The 15301-nt window shown below is 44.1% G+C and overlaps 1 protein-coding gene across 5 annotated transcripts in view; it reads left to right on the plus strand.

The window, feature by feature from the left end:
* LOC119973366 (pendrin-like) overlaps positions 1 to 9716 on the plus strand; it is a 73625-nt gene extending 63909 nt beyond the window's left edge. For 4 of the 5 annotated variants that reach the window (XM_038811347.1, XM_038811351.1, XM_038811349.1 and 1 more), the window contains 3 exons: positions 2523 to 2668; positions 4341 to 4424; positions 7642 to 9716. In XM_038811347.1, the coding sequence (XP_038667275.1) occupies positions 2523 to 2668; positions 4341 to 4424; positions 7642 to 7689 (278 nt within the window). In that variant the 3' untranslated portion in view covers positions 7690 to 9716. Of the gene's footprint in view, positions 1 to 2522; positions 2669 to 4340; positions 4425 to 7640 lie in introns of all 5 variants that reach the window. The other variant, XM_038811348.1, reaches the window with a different exon arrangement.
* Positions 9717 to 15301: the final 5585 nt, after the last annotated feature.

The raw sequence follows: 15301 nt of genomic DNA on the forward strand, positions 1-15301 counted from the left end.
CCCTCGTACGGACGGGATATGGCGCTCGACTCATCGATCGACAGTTCCAACGCGCCACAGCAAAAAACCGCACCGACCTTCTCAGAAGACAAACATGGGACACCACTGACAGAGTACCCTTCGTCGTCCAGTACTTTCCTGGGGCGGAGAAACTACGACATCTTCTTCGCAGCCTTCAACACATCATCAATGAAGATGAACATCTTGCCACGGTCATCCCCACACCCCCACTACTGGCCTTCAAACAACCGCGCAACCTCAAACAAACCATTGTTTGCAGCAAATTACCCAGCCTTCAGAACAGCGACCACGACACCACACAACCCTGCCAGGGCAATCTCTGCAAGACATGCCAGATCATCGACTTGGATACCATCATTACACGTGGAAACACCACCCACCAGGTACGCGGCACATACTCGTGCAACTCGACCAATGTAGTCTACCTCATACGCTGCAGGAAAGGATGTCCCGAAGCGTGGTACATTGGCGAGACCATGCAGACACTGCGACAACGAATGAACGGGCACCGTGCGACAATCACCAGGCAGGAATGTTCCCTTCCAGTCGGGGAACACTTAAGCAGTCAAGGGCATTCAGACTCTGATCTCTGGGTAAGCGTTCTTCAAGGCAGCCTTCAGGACACACGACAACGCAGAATTGCCGAGCAAACAATTATAGCTAAGTTCCGCACGCATGAGTGCGGCCTCAACCGGGATCTTGGATTCATGTCACATTACATCCACCCCCCACCATCTGGCCTGGACTTGCAAAATTCCACCAACTGTTCTGGCTTGAGACAATTCACACCTCTTTAACCTGTGATTATCCCTCTCTCTGGATCTGTAATGATTTGATTACCTGCAAATGCTCGCATTCCAAGCATTGTCCAGCATCGCTGACTTTATCTATATAAATGTTTCTGGATCATACCTCTCCATTCACCTGAGGAAGGAGCTGCGCTCCGAAAGCTCGTGTTTGAGACAAACCTGTTTGACTTTAACCTGGTGTTGTAAGACTTCTTGCTGTATTAAGGATGACTATGGGTAATCCCTGATTCCTTTTTGTCATTTGTTTATGTAAACATGCGGGCTAATGTTTGGTGGGAGGATGGGATTGTTGTTATTGTTAATGGGGATTGACATATCTGTTGTTGATTATTGTTTATTGTTGGTGGGTGTAAATTCAGGAGAAAATGTGCAAAAGGAGGAGAATAAAAATGTTTTAAAAAAAAAAAAATGATGGGTACGCAATGAGGCAAAATGACATGTAATAGTGTAAAATTACATTAAATCAAACTTGAAGATGCAAATGATGGAATACTGGCCCTAAAAACTCTGTGACTTTATAGAGAAATGACTTAAAGTGGGGCAACATGAAATGGGGACTTAATATTCAGCGTTGCAGTGATCACTATGGAAAATGCATGTGTTGATATTGAGGACAGTACTGTGCTTAATTATGATGTTCTCCACAGTTGACAGCCTGCTGACGGTGGCTGTTGAGGCTAACATGAATGGCGACTGTTTGGGTGAGGTGCCAGATGGTAATCACCAGCCATGAAAGGATGGCTTGCTAAGAGAATCAACCCAATCAGGTGCAGCAGGGAGAATGTTTTTTTAAATAACTGGCAAGGTCAGGATCTATAGCCCCCAAAAAGATGGGGTAAGTCATCTTCTTGAACCACTGCAGACCATGTGGCATGGGTACACCCTCAATGCTAAGAGGGAGAGAATTATCCAGTGACACTGAAGTAACATAAATATAATTCCAAGTCAATTTGGTGATTGATTTGAGGGTACCTTGAAAATTGCAGAGTCTCTGGTCATCTTGAGACTAGATTATGTCAAGAGGGATTGCCTTGCCTTGCCCTGCTACTGAAATCAGAACACCAACCCCCATCACAATGCTACGGTCTGTGTTTTCCTACTTGGAGCAGAAATCTTAATTTCAAATAAAACCCACCAATTCAACATGAACAATGCCTCAGGAGGTCTCCTAGTGCATACCTGTCGGCTTCACTATTCAATATATGTGTTTGAGATAGAAAAAAATTATTTTATTTAAAAAAAAAGTATTTAATTTATCTGGAGCCTGGAATTTACAGTCATGCTGCACTCTGATCTCCGCAGTCACCGTTGCCTAAATTTGCTTAATGGGTCAGGTAGGTGTATAATGCTGTGCTCCAGATTGGTGATCCACGCCAGAGACGATTTGCTGATAGTTTATTATTTTAATACTCTCAAATCGTCACAGATCCTTCAGGCACAGATCTCACCAATCTGTAGGCTACCTTTTATAAGATTCAATTCTTGATTAGATTTTATTTCCCAAATTATGCAGAAAGGAAAGGATGAATATTACTGAATATTGGCTGGAATATTCACATCCTGAATATTACCGGTATGTTTACTGTCATGACATACTCTGCAAAAAAAAAAAAAACTGACCAACACCTGGTAATTGTCCTTAAAATCATGAGACTAGGAGAGAATTTAATAATGTTATCATTCTAATTTCAGACCACGTTGTGAAGAAAATGGAGAGCTGTGGCTTTTTTGACGACAATGTTAAAAGGGACATCTTGTACCTCACAGTTCATGATGCTGTTGTTTATATACATACTCAGACTATGTATAAAGATATACAAGATCCTATTTTCGAGAAGGTAGGAGAAAATTGCAATCCGTTCACTAATGGATCTCTGGTTCTATTAATAGAAATCTTGTAGCAAATCGAGAGAATGTGTTGTAGATCACAAACTCTTTATTTGCAAAACAAAGTACTTGCTAATCATAAGGAATAGGAGCAGGCCATTTGGTCCATCGATCCTGCTCCACTACCCAACAAGACCTTGGCCAATCTGATTGTGGCCTCAACTGAGGGCCTATAAACTTTTCCAACCAGTGACTGCCTCCCTTCGCTATTTACCTCTACCCAAACTGATTCTACATTTTGACCCTGCAAACCAAAATCATTTATCACTATTGCTATGATCTTGTCATTTGTTAACAGCGTCAACTCACTCATTTTCCTTTCATAGAACCCCTGCAGTCCATCAAGTCTGCAAAGAGTGCCCCACCTCCATATCTCTGTCACCCCATTTCACCTTTTGGACACTTCAGAGACAATTTAGCAAGGCCAATCCACCTAACCTGCACATCTTTGGACTGTGGGAGGAAACTGGAGGACACCCATGCAGAGACTGGGAGAACAAAGAACAAAGAAAAATACAGCACAGAACAGGCCCTTCGGCCCTCCCAAGCCTGTGCCAACCATGCTGCCCATCTAAACTAAAATCTTCTGCACTTCCGGGATCCGTCACCCTCTATTCCCAACCTATTCATGTCTTTGTCAAGATGCCCCTTAAACGTCAACTATCCTCCTGCTTCCACCACCACCTCCGGCAGCGAGTTCCGGGCACCCGCTACCCTCTGTGTAAAAAAAAAAATAAAATAAAATAAAGTAAATAAATAAATAAATAAAACTTGCCTTGTACATCTCCTCTAAACCTTGTCCCTCGTACCTTATCCTATGCCCCTAGTAATTGACCCCTCTATCCTGGGAAAAAGCCTCTGACTATCCACCCTGTCTATGCCCCTCATAATTTTGTAGAGATCTATCAGGTTGCCCCTCAATCTCCGTTGTTCTAGTGAGAACAAACCGAGTTTATTCAACCTCTCCTCGTAGCTAATGCCCTCCATAACAGACAACATCCTGGTAATTCTCTTCTGCGCCCTCTCTAAATCCTCCACATCCTTCTGGTAGTGTGGCGACTATAATTGAACACTATAGTGTGGCCTAACTAAGGTTCTATGCAGCTGCAACATGGCTTGCCAATTTTTATACTCAATGCCCCGGCCAATGAAGGCAAGCATGCCGTATGCCTTGTTGACTACCTTCTCCACCTGTGTTGGAGAATTCTGTCCCCATCACACCATCTGAAACAATTTGTAAGAATATTATAATGGAATGAGGAGGTATTTGCTATAATGTTAAGATGGTCTTTTTCCCTTCTGTTATCACATAAATGCTCCACAGGCCTTGAGAATGACCGAGAGTCTCATAGTAGGAATGTCGATATAGATGTATATCTGAGTGCTGCCATTAATTGTCAAATATATGACAGTTAGTTGCTGCAACATAAATTATCCTCAGGAGTACAACTGATGACATAAATACACATGCTTTGTATATATTAAATATATTGTGCAGTATTAAAATGAGTCTCATCATTTCTGTCAGATTAATAAACCACCTTTGTCGCGTCATAGATACCTATATATATACTACCCTTTGTTATTCCATGACTATAGAATTTACTAAATTTTCCTTTTTAGATATCACTCATGCAAGAATTAAAAGAACCAATTCCATTGAATGTGCTGGAAGATGATGTGGAAGAATTAGAAGATCAGAATCAGGTAAATGCTTGGTTTTCAAATATCTAGTTTCTGGTAACCTGAAATAGAACTCTGTCACCTTGCAACTCATTTCCCAGGGGCACAACCTCCTTGGATGGTATGATTCGCCTTTTCTGATCCCTGACTTTCCATGCAAAGTTTCAAAGAAAATCCGTTTACTGCGAAACTGCAAAAGCAGTTACTTATGAGCTGCCAGTCATTCAGCATTAGTTTAACACTAGGCACAATTTTACAATATCTGGTAGGAACTGCCAACAGCAGTCTCGTGAGCTTTATTTGCTTTTTGTAACTGGCTTGCATTGAACTGCTCTTTTTGACTTTGAAAGCATCACCCTGTCGGGTGTCGGCCTGCAGTAAACATTCGAATTTTAAACAAAATGGCCACAAAGCAAATAAGATGCAGTATTGATACGTCCATGAGCAAAGGCATGCACGTAGATATGGGTATCGAGGGTTATGGTGCAACGGTTGGTAAAAGGGGTTGAAGTGCAGATCAGCCATGATTTAATAAAATGGCAGAACAGGCTTGACAGCCTGAATGGCTTACTCCCGTTGGATGTGGGAAAAGAAGACCGATGCTGTTACCTGGCTTATAGATGCTGCACCGTAATAATATGAGTCAATGACAGAAAGAGATCAGATTATGAGAGGCGCATTGAAAGATAAAAGGGAATAAGAGAGCAATATGAGAGGCAGAGGGTAAATTGAGAAAGACGAATTTAAAAGAGGATGGGAAATGAGTGGAGAGAAAGGGATGGATTCTGAGGATTCTGAGTCTCTTCGGCCCAGCGTGTCTGTGCCAGGATTTTTTTTTAAAAGCCACCTAGAAGGAAGGAAAAGTATGATAATAAGTACAATTTTTTTTAAAAAAAACAGTTGGGGAAAAACCATGCCAAACATTCTATTGTTTTGCCAACTGTTTCATGGTATTTTGATCTTGATTCTAGTTACATCGAGATTATTTGTGAGAATACCAACTACACTATGTTTAACACTGCCAGGGCAAATAGTGGTCATTTTTCAAATATGTTGCTGCCAGATAGTGCATATTGGAAATTAAGCCATGCGTGAAACATGAATTTCTGACCATTTAATCAGAAGTTTCTATACTATACATGACTGAATTTCCAGTACTTTTTCTTGGCTGGCAATGCTTTCATCTGGAGCACAAAGTCAGAGGTTGTGCCTAATACCTTTTTCCGTCTCTTCAACAACATGGAACGGTGGATGTGACCTGATATACAAATCCAGCCCATTTAAGCAAAGTAATTTGAATCCGATAAACAAGAACCCAATATTACAATAGCCAATTGGCTATCACCCAGGGCTAGACCCACTCATGGGTGGTTGAAAGCTGCAGGGCTAACTCGATTCATGGGTGGTTGAAAGCTGTAGCATTATCTCTGTTATCACTTGGCTGAAGTAAAAGAAACAAACTATGGCTCATTTATTATCAGTTCTTAACCAGATAGGTGCGCGGAAAGCCCAGCAAATCATGTCCACATGTTTTGGGCATGCCCGAAGTTTGGAGGGTTTGGGCAGGGTTTTGTTAGGGAGATGTCCAAGGTACTCCAAACACAGGTGGTGCCGAGTCCAGAGGTGGCGATCTTTGGAGTGTCGGAAGAGTCCAGGGGACGAAAGAGGCCGATGTTTTGGCCTTTGCCTCCCTGGTAGCCTGGAGACGGATCTTATTAATCTGGAGGGGCTCAAAGCCCCCGAGTGTAGAGACCTGGGTTAGTGACATGGCTGTGTTTCTCAGTCTCGAGAAAATAAAGTTTGTCTTAAGAGGGTCAATGTTAGAGTTCACCCGGAGGTGGCAGCCGTTTGTCGACTTTCTCGGGAAAAATTAAAATGTCAGCAGAAGCAGAATGCCAAAGGGTTGGGGAGTGCCAGACTGTTGTTTTAGGGTTGGGGTGTGTGAAAGTTGTGATGGGGGTGGAAATGTTTATTGTACCATGTTTATGTCGCTGTTATTGTTATTATTATAAAAGTTGCAAATACCCTAATAAAAATATATTTTAAAATCTGGTAGCGGTGGGGATCGAGTACAGAAGAACCCATTACGGTTGCCAGACATCTTGCTCGAGGTTTTGAAGTTCCCCAGTAGCTACATTTATAAGAGCAATATGTAACAGCCACAAGGAGGTCCCTAATTAGATTCTTAATCTGTGATTGAGGTATCTGCTCTCAGCCAAGGTGACAGTAGGCCTCAGCACCCTGAGCTAAGGAGAGGAAAATCATTCTAGATCCCTGTTCTTGATGGTTGTTGTTGTTGTTGTTGTTGTTGTCATGGTTCTGATAAGTGTGTGTATTTTGGTATTGGATGAAGAGTCATAGTTTTCAGTAGTCGCAAGTGGTACTTTGACTTCCTTGGAGTGATTTATTGTGAATGTTGATTCATACAGCAAGACACGCATGACTTGTGTTCTCTGCCTATAATGCAATTTGACGTTCCTTGCCCCGTTCCATGACCTGGGTTTTAGCTGCTTGTTATTGATTGGCCTTCCTCTTGCTGGCCTGGAGCAGTTATTCCAATTGTACGAGCTGACCATGACAACAGCTCCCGTCTCCAGACAATGGTGCTGGAGTTTCCATGGTGTTGAAGTGGAGTGCTTTACTCCCTTTCCCATACTATTTTAACAGATAACCAATAAGCAGCAAGGAAATAGAGCATATACAATGATCCATGCAGGTATTGTCTTACCATCTTAAAAATGAAAGTACACATGCTTATGCAGTGTGAATATGGCTTGAAATCCCCCCCCCCCCCCCCCCCCCCGGCCTGCATAGATGTAGCTATTACTCATTTTTTATTTACTAATGAAAAACACTGCCAATTAGCTAACATGGTTCGGAGTGATTTAATTAATGGTCAGGACTGTTGCAGGAGAGTAGTTTGCAGCAATCAACATCCTAAACCATTGCTGTTCTGAATGTTCCACTTCGTCGAGCTTTAAGGTTTGCCTAAACCAGGGGCTGGTTTAGCTCAGTGGGTTAAACAGCTGGCTTGTAATGTAGAACAATGTCAGCAGCGTGGGTTCAATTCCCGTACCAGCCTCCCCGAACAGGCGCTTGAATGTGGCGACTAGGGGCTTTTCACAGTAACTTCCTTGAAGCCTACAAGCTATTATTATTATTATTATATTAGCTATTGCAGTTCAATTTACTGCTCTGAAGAAAGACTTGTAATGCTTAATTTCAAATATTTCTTCACAGGGCCACCTTGGATTCAGCTACTAAAGCGCACCTGTCTGGATGCTCCTGAACAATGCAAATTCCCTGGCCATACATACATGATTATTCAGCATACTGTTGTTACATACTGCAGCTTTAGTGCTGCTTTCTATACCATACAGCTGTTGTGATATTATACAGTTAGAGCATGAATGATCTTTGGTAAAATATATATAATTCTCAGAATCTATTTTTATGTATAAAATGTATGGTGATCTTGCCTTATTATTCCTGCAATGGTGACTGCAAATTTTTATCTGGGATTTAAAATGATTCATTGTTTCATCATCTAATGGGCACCGTGTTGTATCGATACTAGGTACGTGATGATATTGACAAGCAAGGCGTAGTGCTGCACCATTGGGTCGCCTAAAATAACCTGCAGACTTGCCCATCACTTAGACCTGTATCATGCAGGCCATTCACATTGCCAGTGTTTGCTTCCATTGTTTATCGTCTTCCCACAGCATATTAACTGCAATTATTTTTAATGTTCTCAAAATAATTTTTTTGTGATGGTCTAACACTTTTCCATGTTTCCTACAATATCATGGCGGCTAAGTACCTGTAGTAGTAGGAAACCCTTTTAGGCCACGCGAACAAGATGTCAAAATGAACCTTTTATAATGGCACTGAATCAACATTAACTCTACGTGTGACATTAAGCCAACTAAATCCCATCAGGTTCTGAGCATTTATCATCCAAAAACTTTGTTATCCCTGTTATCAGTTTACTATATGTGTACACAGGGTGAAATTTCCCCACTCCCAACCATATGGATTTGGAGGCAGCAATGGAAGCGAAATTAGAGAATATTGCATTGGAGTGGCTCGCCAAAACGGCCCTGTCTCCGGACAATTGTGCTGAATGTAGAGTGTAATCAGCTGCTACGGGTAGTTAATGGGCTCAATTATTTGCCCAATTTGGGGCACATTGGTGGCACAACTGGGATCTTCCTGACAGTAGATGGGCCTCCGGCTGAATCTGAAGTCTGATCAGTAACTGGAGGTGGTCTCCCAGCAGCAAGCCAGCAAAGCCTCTTCTGACCCCACCTATCCCTGTGGGGCAGTCAGTTAGAAATTACTGCAGGCCGTTGGGTCTCTGAGTTTCCTCGTCTGATTGCTCTTTTTAATTGAGTGGGGCTTCTTAATTGGCTAGCTGCTGGAAGATCACCATGGATGTCCTGCCACATCCAGGTTCCCGGTGGTTGGGGGACACATTTATCCCTGTAAAATCCAACCTTAAGTGCCTGGTTTTATAAGAAGAATTCCAAAATCCAAATGCTTTCCTGCACAGCATATTCATTGAATTGTTCACAATTCAGACATTGTCTAGCATAACTGAATTCCTAGCACACAAAACATACATGTGGAACATTGCTGGGTATTAGAAAACACAATTATGGAATTATTGGATCGTAACCATATCTATGATATTTTCTGATTCTTGTTAGAATTTTCAAAAAATGCTTAGTAACCCTTGCAGGGTTAATGTGATTCTTTATGTTAAGTGATATTTGTAGTTCTTTTCGGTCTTTCTTAATTAATGTTTTAATCATTCTGCAGGGAAAATGTGATAAAGACGTTATGGAAATATTTTTGGAAATAAAATTGTTGATTTGGGAATTTACTTTCTTTGTTAATATAAACTGGTATTCATGACTTTTGAGGGCAGAGGTGACGGTTAGATTTGTTTGTCAATGCGAAGCATAAATGTTATAATGAGTTAAAATGGAATTGTACTGTATTTGATTTTTGTTTACCCACTAGGAATGTCAGGTGACCTTTCAGAAGCGCCATAATCGGACCAACCACTTATTCTTGTGAGAAGTTTTGTAAACTAGTTCTAGAGCATAGCATAAGCATCTAATTGGTTACCATCTTTTCAAGAAGATATTGTAAAAAGGATAAAAAGTATCTTCCTGCTGGTTGCTGGTATAAAAGATTAATGTTCCAAGACAAATATCAAAAACTGTATTTCCATGTGTGCAATTTGGGGCTTGGGAGGAGATAGCAATATAATTCAAATTAAATATTACAACCAAAATGCATCTGTAACTAGTGTTGTCCAGTTTACACTTGATTTACTGTTCTGAGTTCCTAAACATGAACATTTAGAAGATAAGAATGAGACTTTTCAATCTCAGCACAAAAGGCTCCAGTCCAGTCAATCTCCAGTCTTATCAACAGGTATGTTGACGCATGTAAAACAACCTGTTTCAAACCTGTGTAACCCATTGTCAGGATGTGATTTATAACACTGTACACAATTTAAAGCAAACTGACGACCAAAAGACATCGGAGAGACTTCAAAGAACATAATTTGGGCTTATTCTAGGACCTAAAGTCATAATGTCTAACGAGAATTTCAGAGAGCTGAACTTATTTTCATTTGAGATAAGAAAATTGAGAGGACATATAACTTGACATCTTGAAATTAATGTAGCTAGAAGCATGGCTATGTTTGCAAAATTGAAAGATAGGAATACAATATGAGTAAGTCTCGTATAAAAACTAGAGATTGGAGCTTTTCTTAATTGCATAGTAGATAGGCTGACTAAACTCTAGTAAAACCAGTTTGTGCTCTGTATATTAAGTTCTTTAAGATCATCATGTACACTGTGGAAATCACTAGTTCATACGCCGATAAGGCCACACCTGGGTCACCTTTTGGTAAAGTTGCAAGTGTGGGTTTTAAGACTGGATTAATATTACACCGATTTGCTTGATTTTTCTTGCTGCTTGGGACAATCCAGAGTGTTATCCACTCGGCAGCTTTCTTCATCAGTGATTGGTTAGGTAGGGTCCATCGATTGTACATGGTGATTTTAACAGCTGAAGATCAGTTCCCACTTTGTGTTGAGAACTTGGGAAGTGGTTAACTGAAATAAAGAGAGAAGCTGGATAAGTTAATTTCTTCCAGCTTAATTTTTGATTTATAGTTCTGTGAAAGGAGGATTTGTTTAACAAAACAATTCCATTTGGTGTCGAATATCCTTTTCTTTTAAAATGTTCTTATTAAAGAATAATGAGAATTTCTGAATCAGGATGTGAAACTAATATTTTAGTTTACATGCAAAATTATTTAAATTAAGATAAGAAATACTGAATGTTGGTAATATTCCAATTTTGTTTATTTTAAACATTCCAACAATCTGTGGTTAATGAGTGGTACTATATATTAATTATTTTATGATCAAAATGAGATATGCTGATACAAAGATGTTTCAGCATGAGGATCAAGCAATTACAAATAATTCACATTCCATAGAGTGCAAAGGTTGATATTTCCTTGAAATATTGACTACTACTCAACGTGCTCATTAGACATCTGTCCACATTTTAATGCAAGTATTATCTGTTTAAAATCAATGGTTAGCACCCATGTTAAAATAGTGGACAGGGGAATGCTCAGCAATGCTTTGTAATATCACCAGTTCAAATTTCTAATGTTATGATCAGGTATTTGGCTGTAAGGGTTTTTTCAAAAAAAGGATGCCAATTTGTTGAGTATAACTGTTTACATGCTGTGACTATAAAAGACAAACCAGTATCCTTGTACATTTAAAAAAAAAAGTATTTATTGTACTTGACCTAGTCGAAAAATCTTCCAACTTTATACATGCACAAACCAAAAGTGCGAGGGTATATATAGATTCATCAGTGAAAGGTATATAGGTCTTTTAGGATGATGACTGGGATAGTTTCAGACAGCTCAAATCAGTGATTTTCAGCTGTAAATTGCCAACTTAATTTTTGATATAAAGCATGCCTTTATAGCAATAGACATCTAGAATCAAGGACCACATCTACATATTTTATTGTTCTTCCACCCTAATATGTTGACTTTCCTGAGTTTGACTTGCTCAAATCTGCATGCCTTTTATAGCCATACGATACAAAAAATCCGACTTGCTACTGCCCATTTCATTTAGCTACTGTGAGTGCCTTAGAATTCCAAAATGATAGCTATTGTACACCTGCCTATCGCACCGGATGTCATGTTTGGTAAGCTTGCATGCGATATGAGCAGCCACTGAAGTGCAGCGCAGAGAGAACTTGACGTCCGCTGATTTGTCACCAAAGGTGTTACTTTGGAGCTCAGCACGCCAGCTGCTGTATACTCAGAATTTACAGTGCAGAAGGAGGCCATTCAGCCCATCGAGTCTGCACCGGCCCTTGGAAAGAGCACCCAGTAACCCCATCCAACTTTTTTGGATGAGGGCAATTTATCATGACCAATCCACCTATCCTGCACATCTTTGGACTGTGGGAGGAAACCGGAGCACCTGGAGAAAACCCACGCACACACGGGGAGAACGTGCAAACTCCGCACAGACAGTGACCCAAGCCGGGAATCTAACCTGGGACCTTGGAACTGTGAAGCAACTGTGCTGCCCAAACTCTTAGCCTCAAGCTTGGCTTCAACAGCAGAAGCAATTCCTACTGGCGCTAAACAAGAGGATAGTCAACTACGCTCATGTTAGCTATTTGACGTCTTCTGTCTTGCTACAGTTCAATTAGGGTTGGGAGCTTAAAACCGCGACAGCAAGCACCACTACAAAAGCAAAATACTGCACATGCTGGAAACCTGAAATTTAAAAAATGGTGAGCTTTCATAGAGTAAAAAGAGTTAAATGTTTCAGGAACAGTATGTCAGGAGTGGAGGTGGTTTGCTGTGATTCCTGCCCTGGGCCCCCATGGCGCCTGTTTCCAGGGGCGATCGGGCCTGGATGGATCTGGCTGCTGCTCTGGTGTCCCAGGTGACGGGGTGCTGCCATGTTCTGCCCCCTCCAGGGATAGGATGGGGGGGTCAGGTCCAAGGTGCTGCGGTGTTCCGCCTCCTCCCCTGCGGGAGTCACTGGCACAGGCCCCATCACCTCCTCCTCCCTGAGGATGCCCGATGACCTGTGGCTATTCCATAGGATGGGGATGCGAGCAGAACAATCTTCTGAGGCTCCCCTGCCACCTGGAGCTGCCAGTCCTGAAGGCCCCCTGCCGTCTCGGTCTGCATTCTCGTGGCCATGGAGCACAGGGAGTGGACCAGCTTCGTCATGGCACTTTGCCATGTCGCCTAGTGCCTGGGCAGTGCCGCTGACGCTCTCAGCCAAGGCCCGCTGTGACTGGGCCATGTTCAGGAGCATCGCTGCAATGTCCTGGTGCCTCTGGCACATGGTTGACTGTGAGAGGGCAGCCCTGTCCTAGGCCTTGGCCACTACCTGCACAGATTGCCCACGGCCTTGGACATACTGATCCATAGCCAAAACTCTTGTCCCCAAGGTCTCCACTGCAGACTCCACCTGTGCGGTGTTGGCCTGGGTGGCACGCAAGGCTGACTCCATTTCCTGCTCCTGCACGCGGTTGGACTCCTCTACGTGCATCTGCAGGTACCGGATGCTTGCCGAAAACTCCTCATGCAGTCTCGGGGTTGACACATGCAACTCAGCAGGGCCTTACTTCCTCATTTGACACTGATCTCCACCTCAGCGACTGCCCTTTCATCGGGTCCGCTAATCACATCCAGTGCCCTCTGCTATGCCGCGGTGAGATGTCACTGGTCCAGCAATCCCTCTTCAGTCTTATCCCGCTCCCGACGGTTACTGGTGGCCTTCTCCTGGGATTGGGGGGGGGGAAAGAAACAGAAAATGTACAGTGTTAGACAGTCCGACGCATGCAGCCTGACGCACTATCAATTACGACGAGACGAGAGCAGAGAGTAATCGAGCCTTTATTACGCAGAGATGTGGAGCCTCCCACAGCTGCTGCCGAAATCGCTGCAGCTCGGAGAGCCCACACATTAATGCTCTGCCAACTGGGCAGAGCCAGCAGGCAGGGATCTACGCCCGTACCTGTAGTACAGGGTCCTGACCGTAATACCCTCATATGCAGTATATGATACAACAGTGGTAACTACCACATTCACCCCTGTTAAAAAAAGAGTCCAACGGGGCCGGTGGAAACTATTTACATACTGGTCAGTAAAGAGTCCACAAATTTAGATGGTCGGGCGCCTTGATTCTCCTTTGCGATCGCCACACAAGGTGTGATGTTGATGCCGGTGTTGTTTCGGTCGTTGGTGACTCCGGGAGTATGTCGACCTAATGTTCATCCACGGGTGGGACCAAGGGAGGATGGAACGTTCTTGAGCGGGGGAAGGGAGGGTGGTGCCAGGGCAACGGGGGGGGGGGGGGGGGGGGTTGTGCGGGGACCCAGCTGGTGCCGGGTCCCGAAGGGAGACTGTGTCTTGGCGGCTGTCGGGGTACGCATGGAGTAGATGTACCCTCTCAACCAACGGGTCTGCCTTGTGGAGCCGCACATGCTTACGGAGGAGAACGGGTCCTGGAGCTGCCAGCCATGTCGGGAGCGAAACCCCGGAGGTGGACTTCCTGGGGAAGGCAACGAGACGTTCATGGGGAGTTTCTTTAGTCGCAGTACACAGGAGTGACCGAATGGAGTGAAGGGCGTCGGGGAGGACCTCCTGCCAGCTGGACGGCCTTCCAGACGATCCCATTCTCCCGCTCCACCTGCCCGTTTCCCCGGGGGTTGTAGCTGGTCGTCCTGCTCGAGGCAATGCCCCTGTTGAGCAGGTACTGGTGCAGCTCATCGCTCATAAATGAGGATCCCCGGTTGCTGTGGACGTCGACGGGGAAACTGAACAGAGCGAAGATGGTGTTAAGAGCTCTGATGACGGTGGCAGACGTCATGTCGGGGCATGGGATGGCGGAGGGGAATCTCGAGTACTTATCGACCACATTGAGGAAGTACGTGTTGCGGTCGGTGGAGGGAAGGGGCCCTTTGAAGTCCACGCTGAGGCGTTCAAAAGGGCGGGAGGCCTTCACCAGTCGTGCACGCTCTGGCCGGTAGAAGTAGTTTACACTCCGCGCAGACCTCGCAGTCTCTGGTGATAACCCTGACTTCCTTGATGGAGTAGGGCAGATTGTGGGCCTTTATGAAGTGATAAAAGCAGATGACCCCTGGGTGACAGAGATCGTCGTGCAGGGTCCGGAGTCGGTCCACTTGTGCGCTGGCACATGTACCTCGGGATAGGGCATCGAGGGGCTCGTTGAGCTTACCGAGGTGATACAAAATCTCGTAGTTGTAGGTGGAGAGCTCGATCCTCCACCTCAAGATTTTATCATTTTTGATCTTGCCCCGCTGTGTGTTGTTAAACATGAAGGCAACCGACCGTTGGTCAGTGAGAAGAGCGAATCTCCTGCCGGCCTCTAATGCCTCTAATGTCGCACAGCTTCTACGATGGCTTGGGCCTCCTTTTCGACAGAGGAGTGCCGGATTTCGGAGGCATGGAGGGTGCGGGAAAAGAATGCCACAGGCCTGCTTGCCTGGTTGAGGGTGGCGGCCAGAGCGACGTCTGCTGCATCGCTCTCGACTTGGAATGGTAACGTCTCGTCGACCGCGTGCATCGTGGCCTTGGCGATGTCGGCCTTGATACGGTTGAAGGCCTGATGAGCCTCGGCCGTCAGTGGAGTGGGATCCAGAGGCCAGGGAGATTCTCTGATTGGTGGGGTGGACCATGAGGGAGCAGCGCCTTACCGTATTGGGGTGGATGAAGATCTCTGTGCTTCCGGAGTCCAGAAGGCAGGAAACCTTGTGCCCATCGATTTTTACGCTTGTGGCTGCGTTGC

This window comes from Scyliorhinus canicula, chromosome 11 (genome assembly GCF_902713615.1).
Source record: "Scyliorhinus canicula chromosome 11, sScyCan1.1, whole genome shotgun sequence".
NCBI classification, from domain to species: domain Eukaryota; kingdom Metazoa; phylum Chordata; class Chondrichthyes; order Carcharhiniformes; family Scyliorhinidae; genus Scyliorhinus; species Scyliorhinus canicula.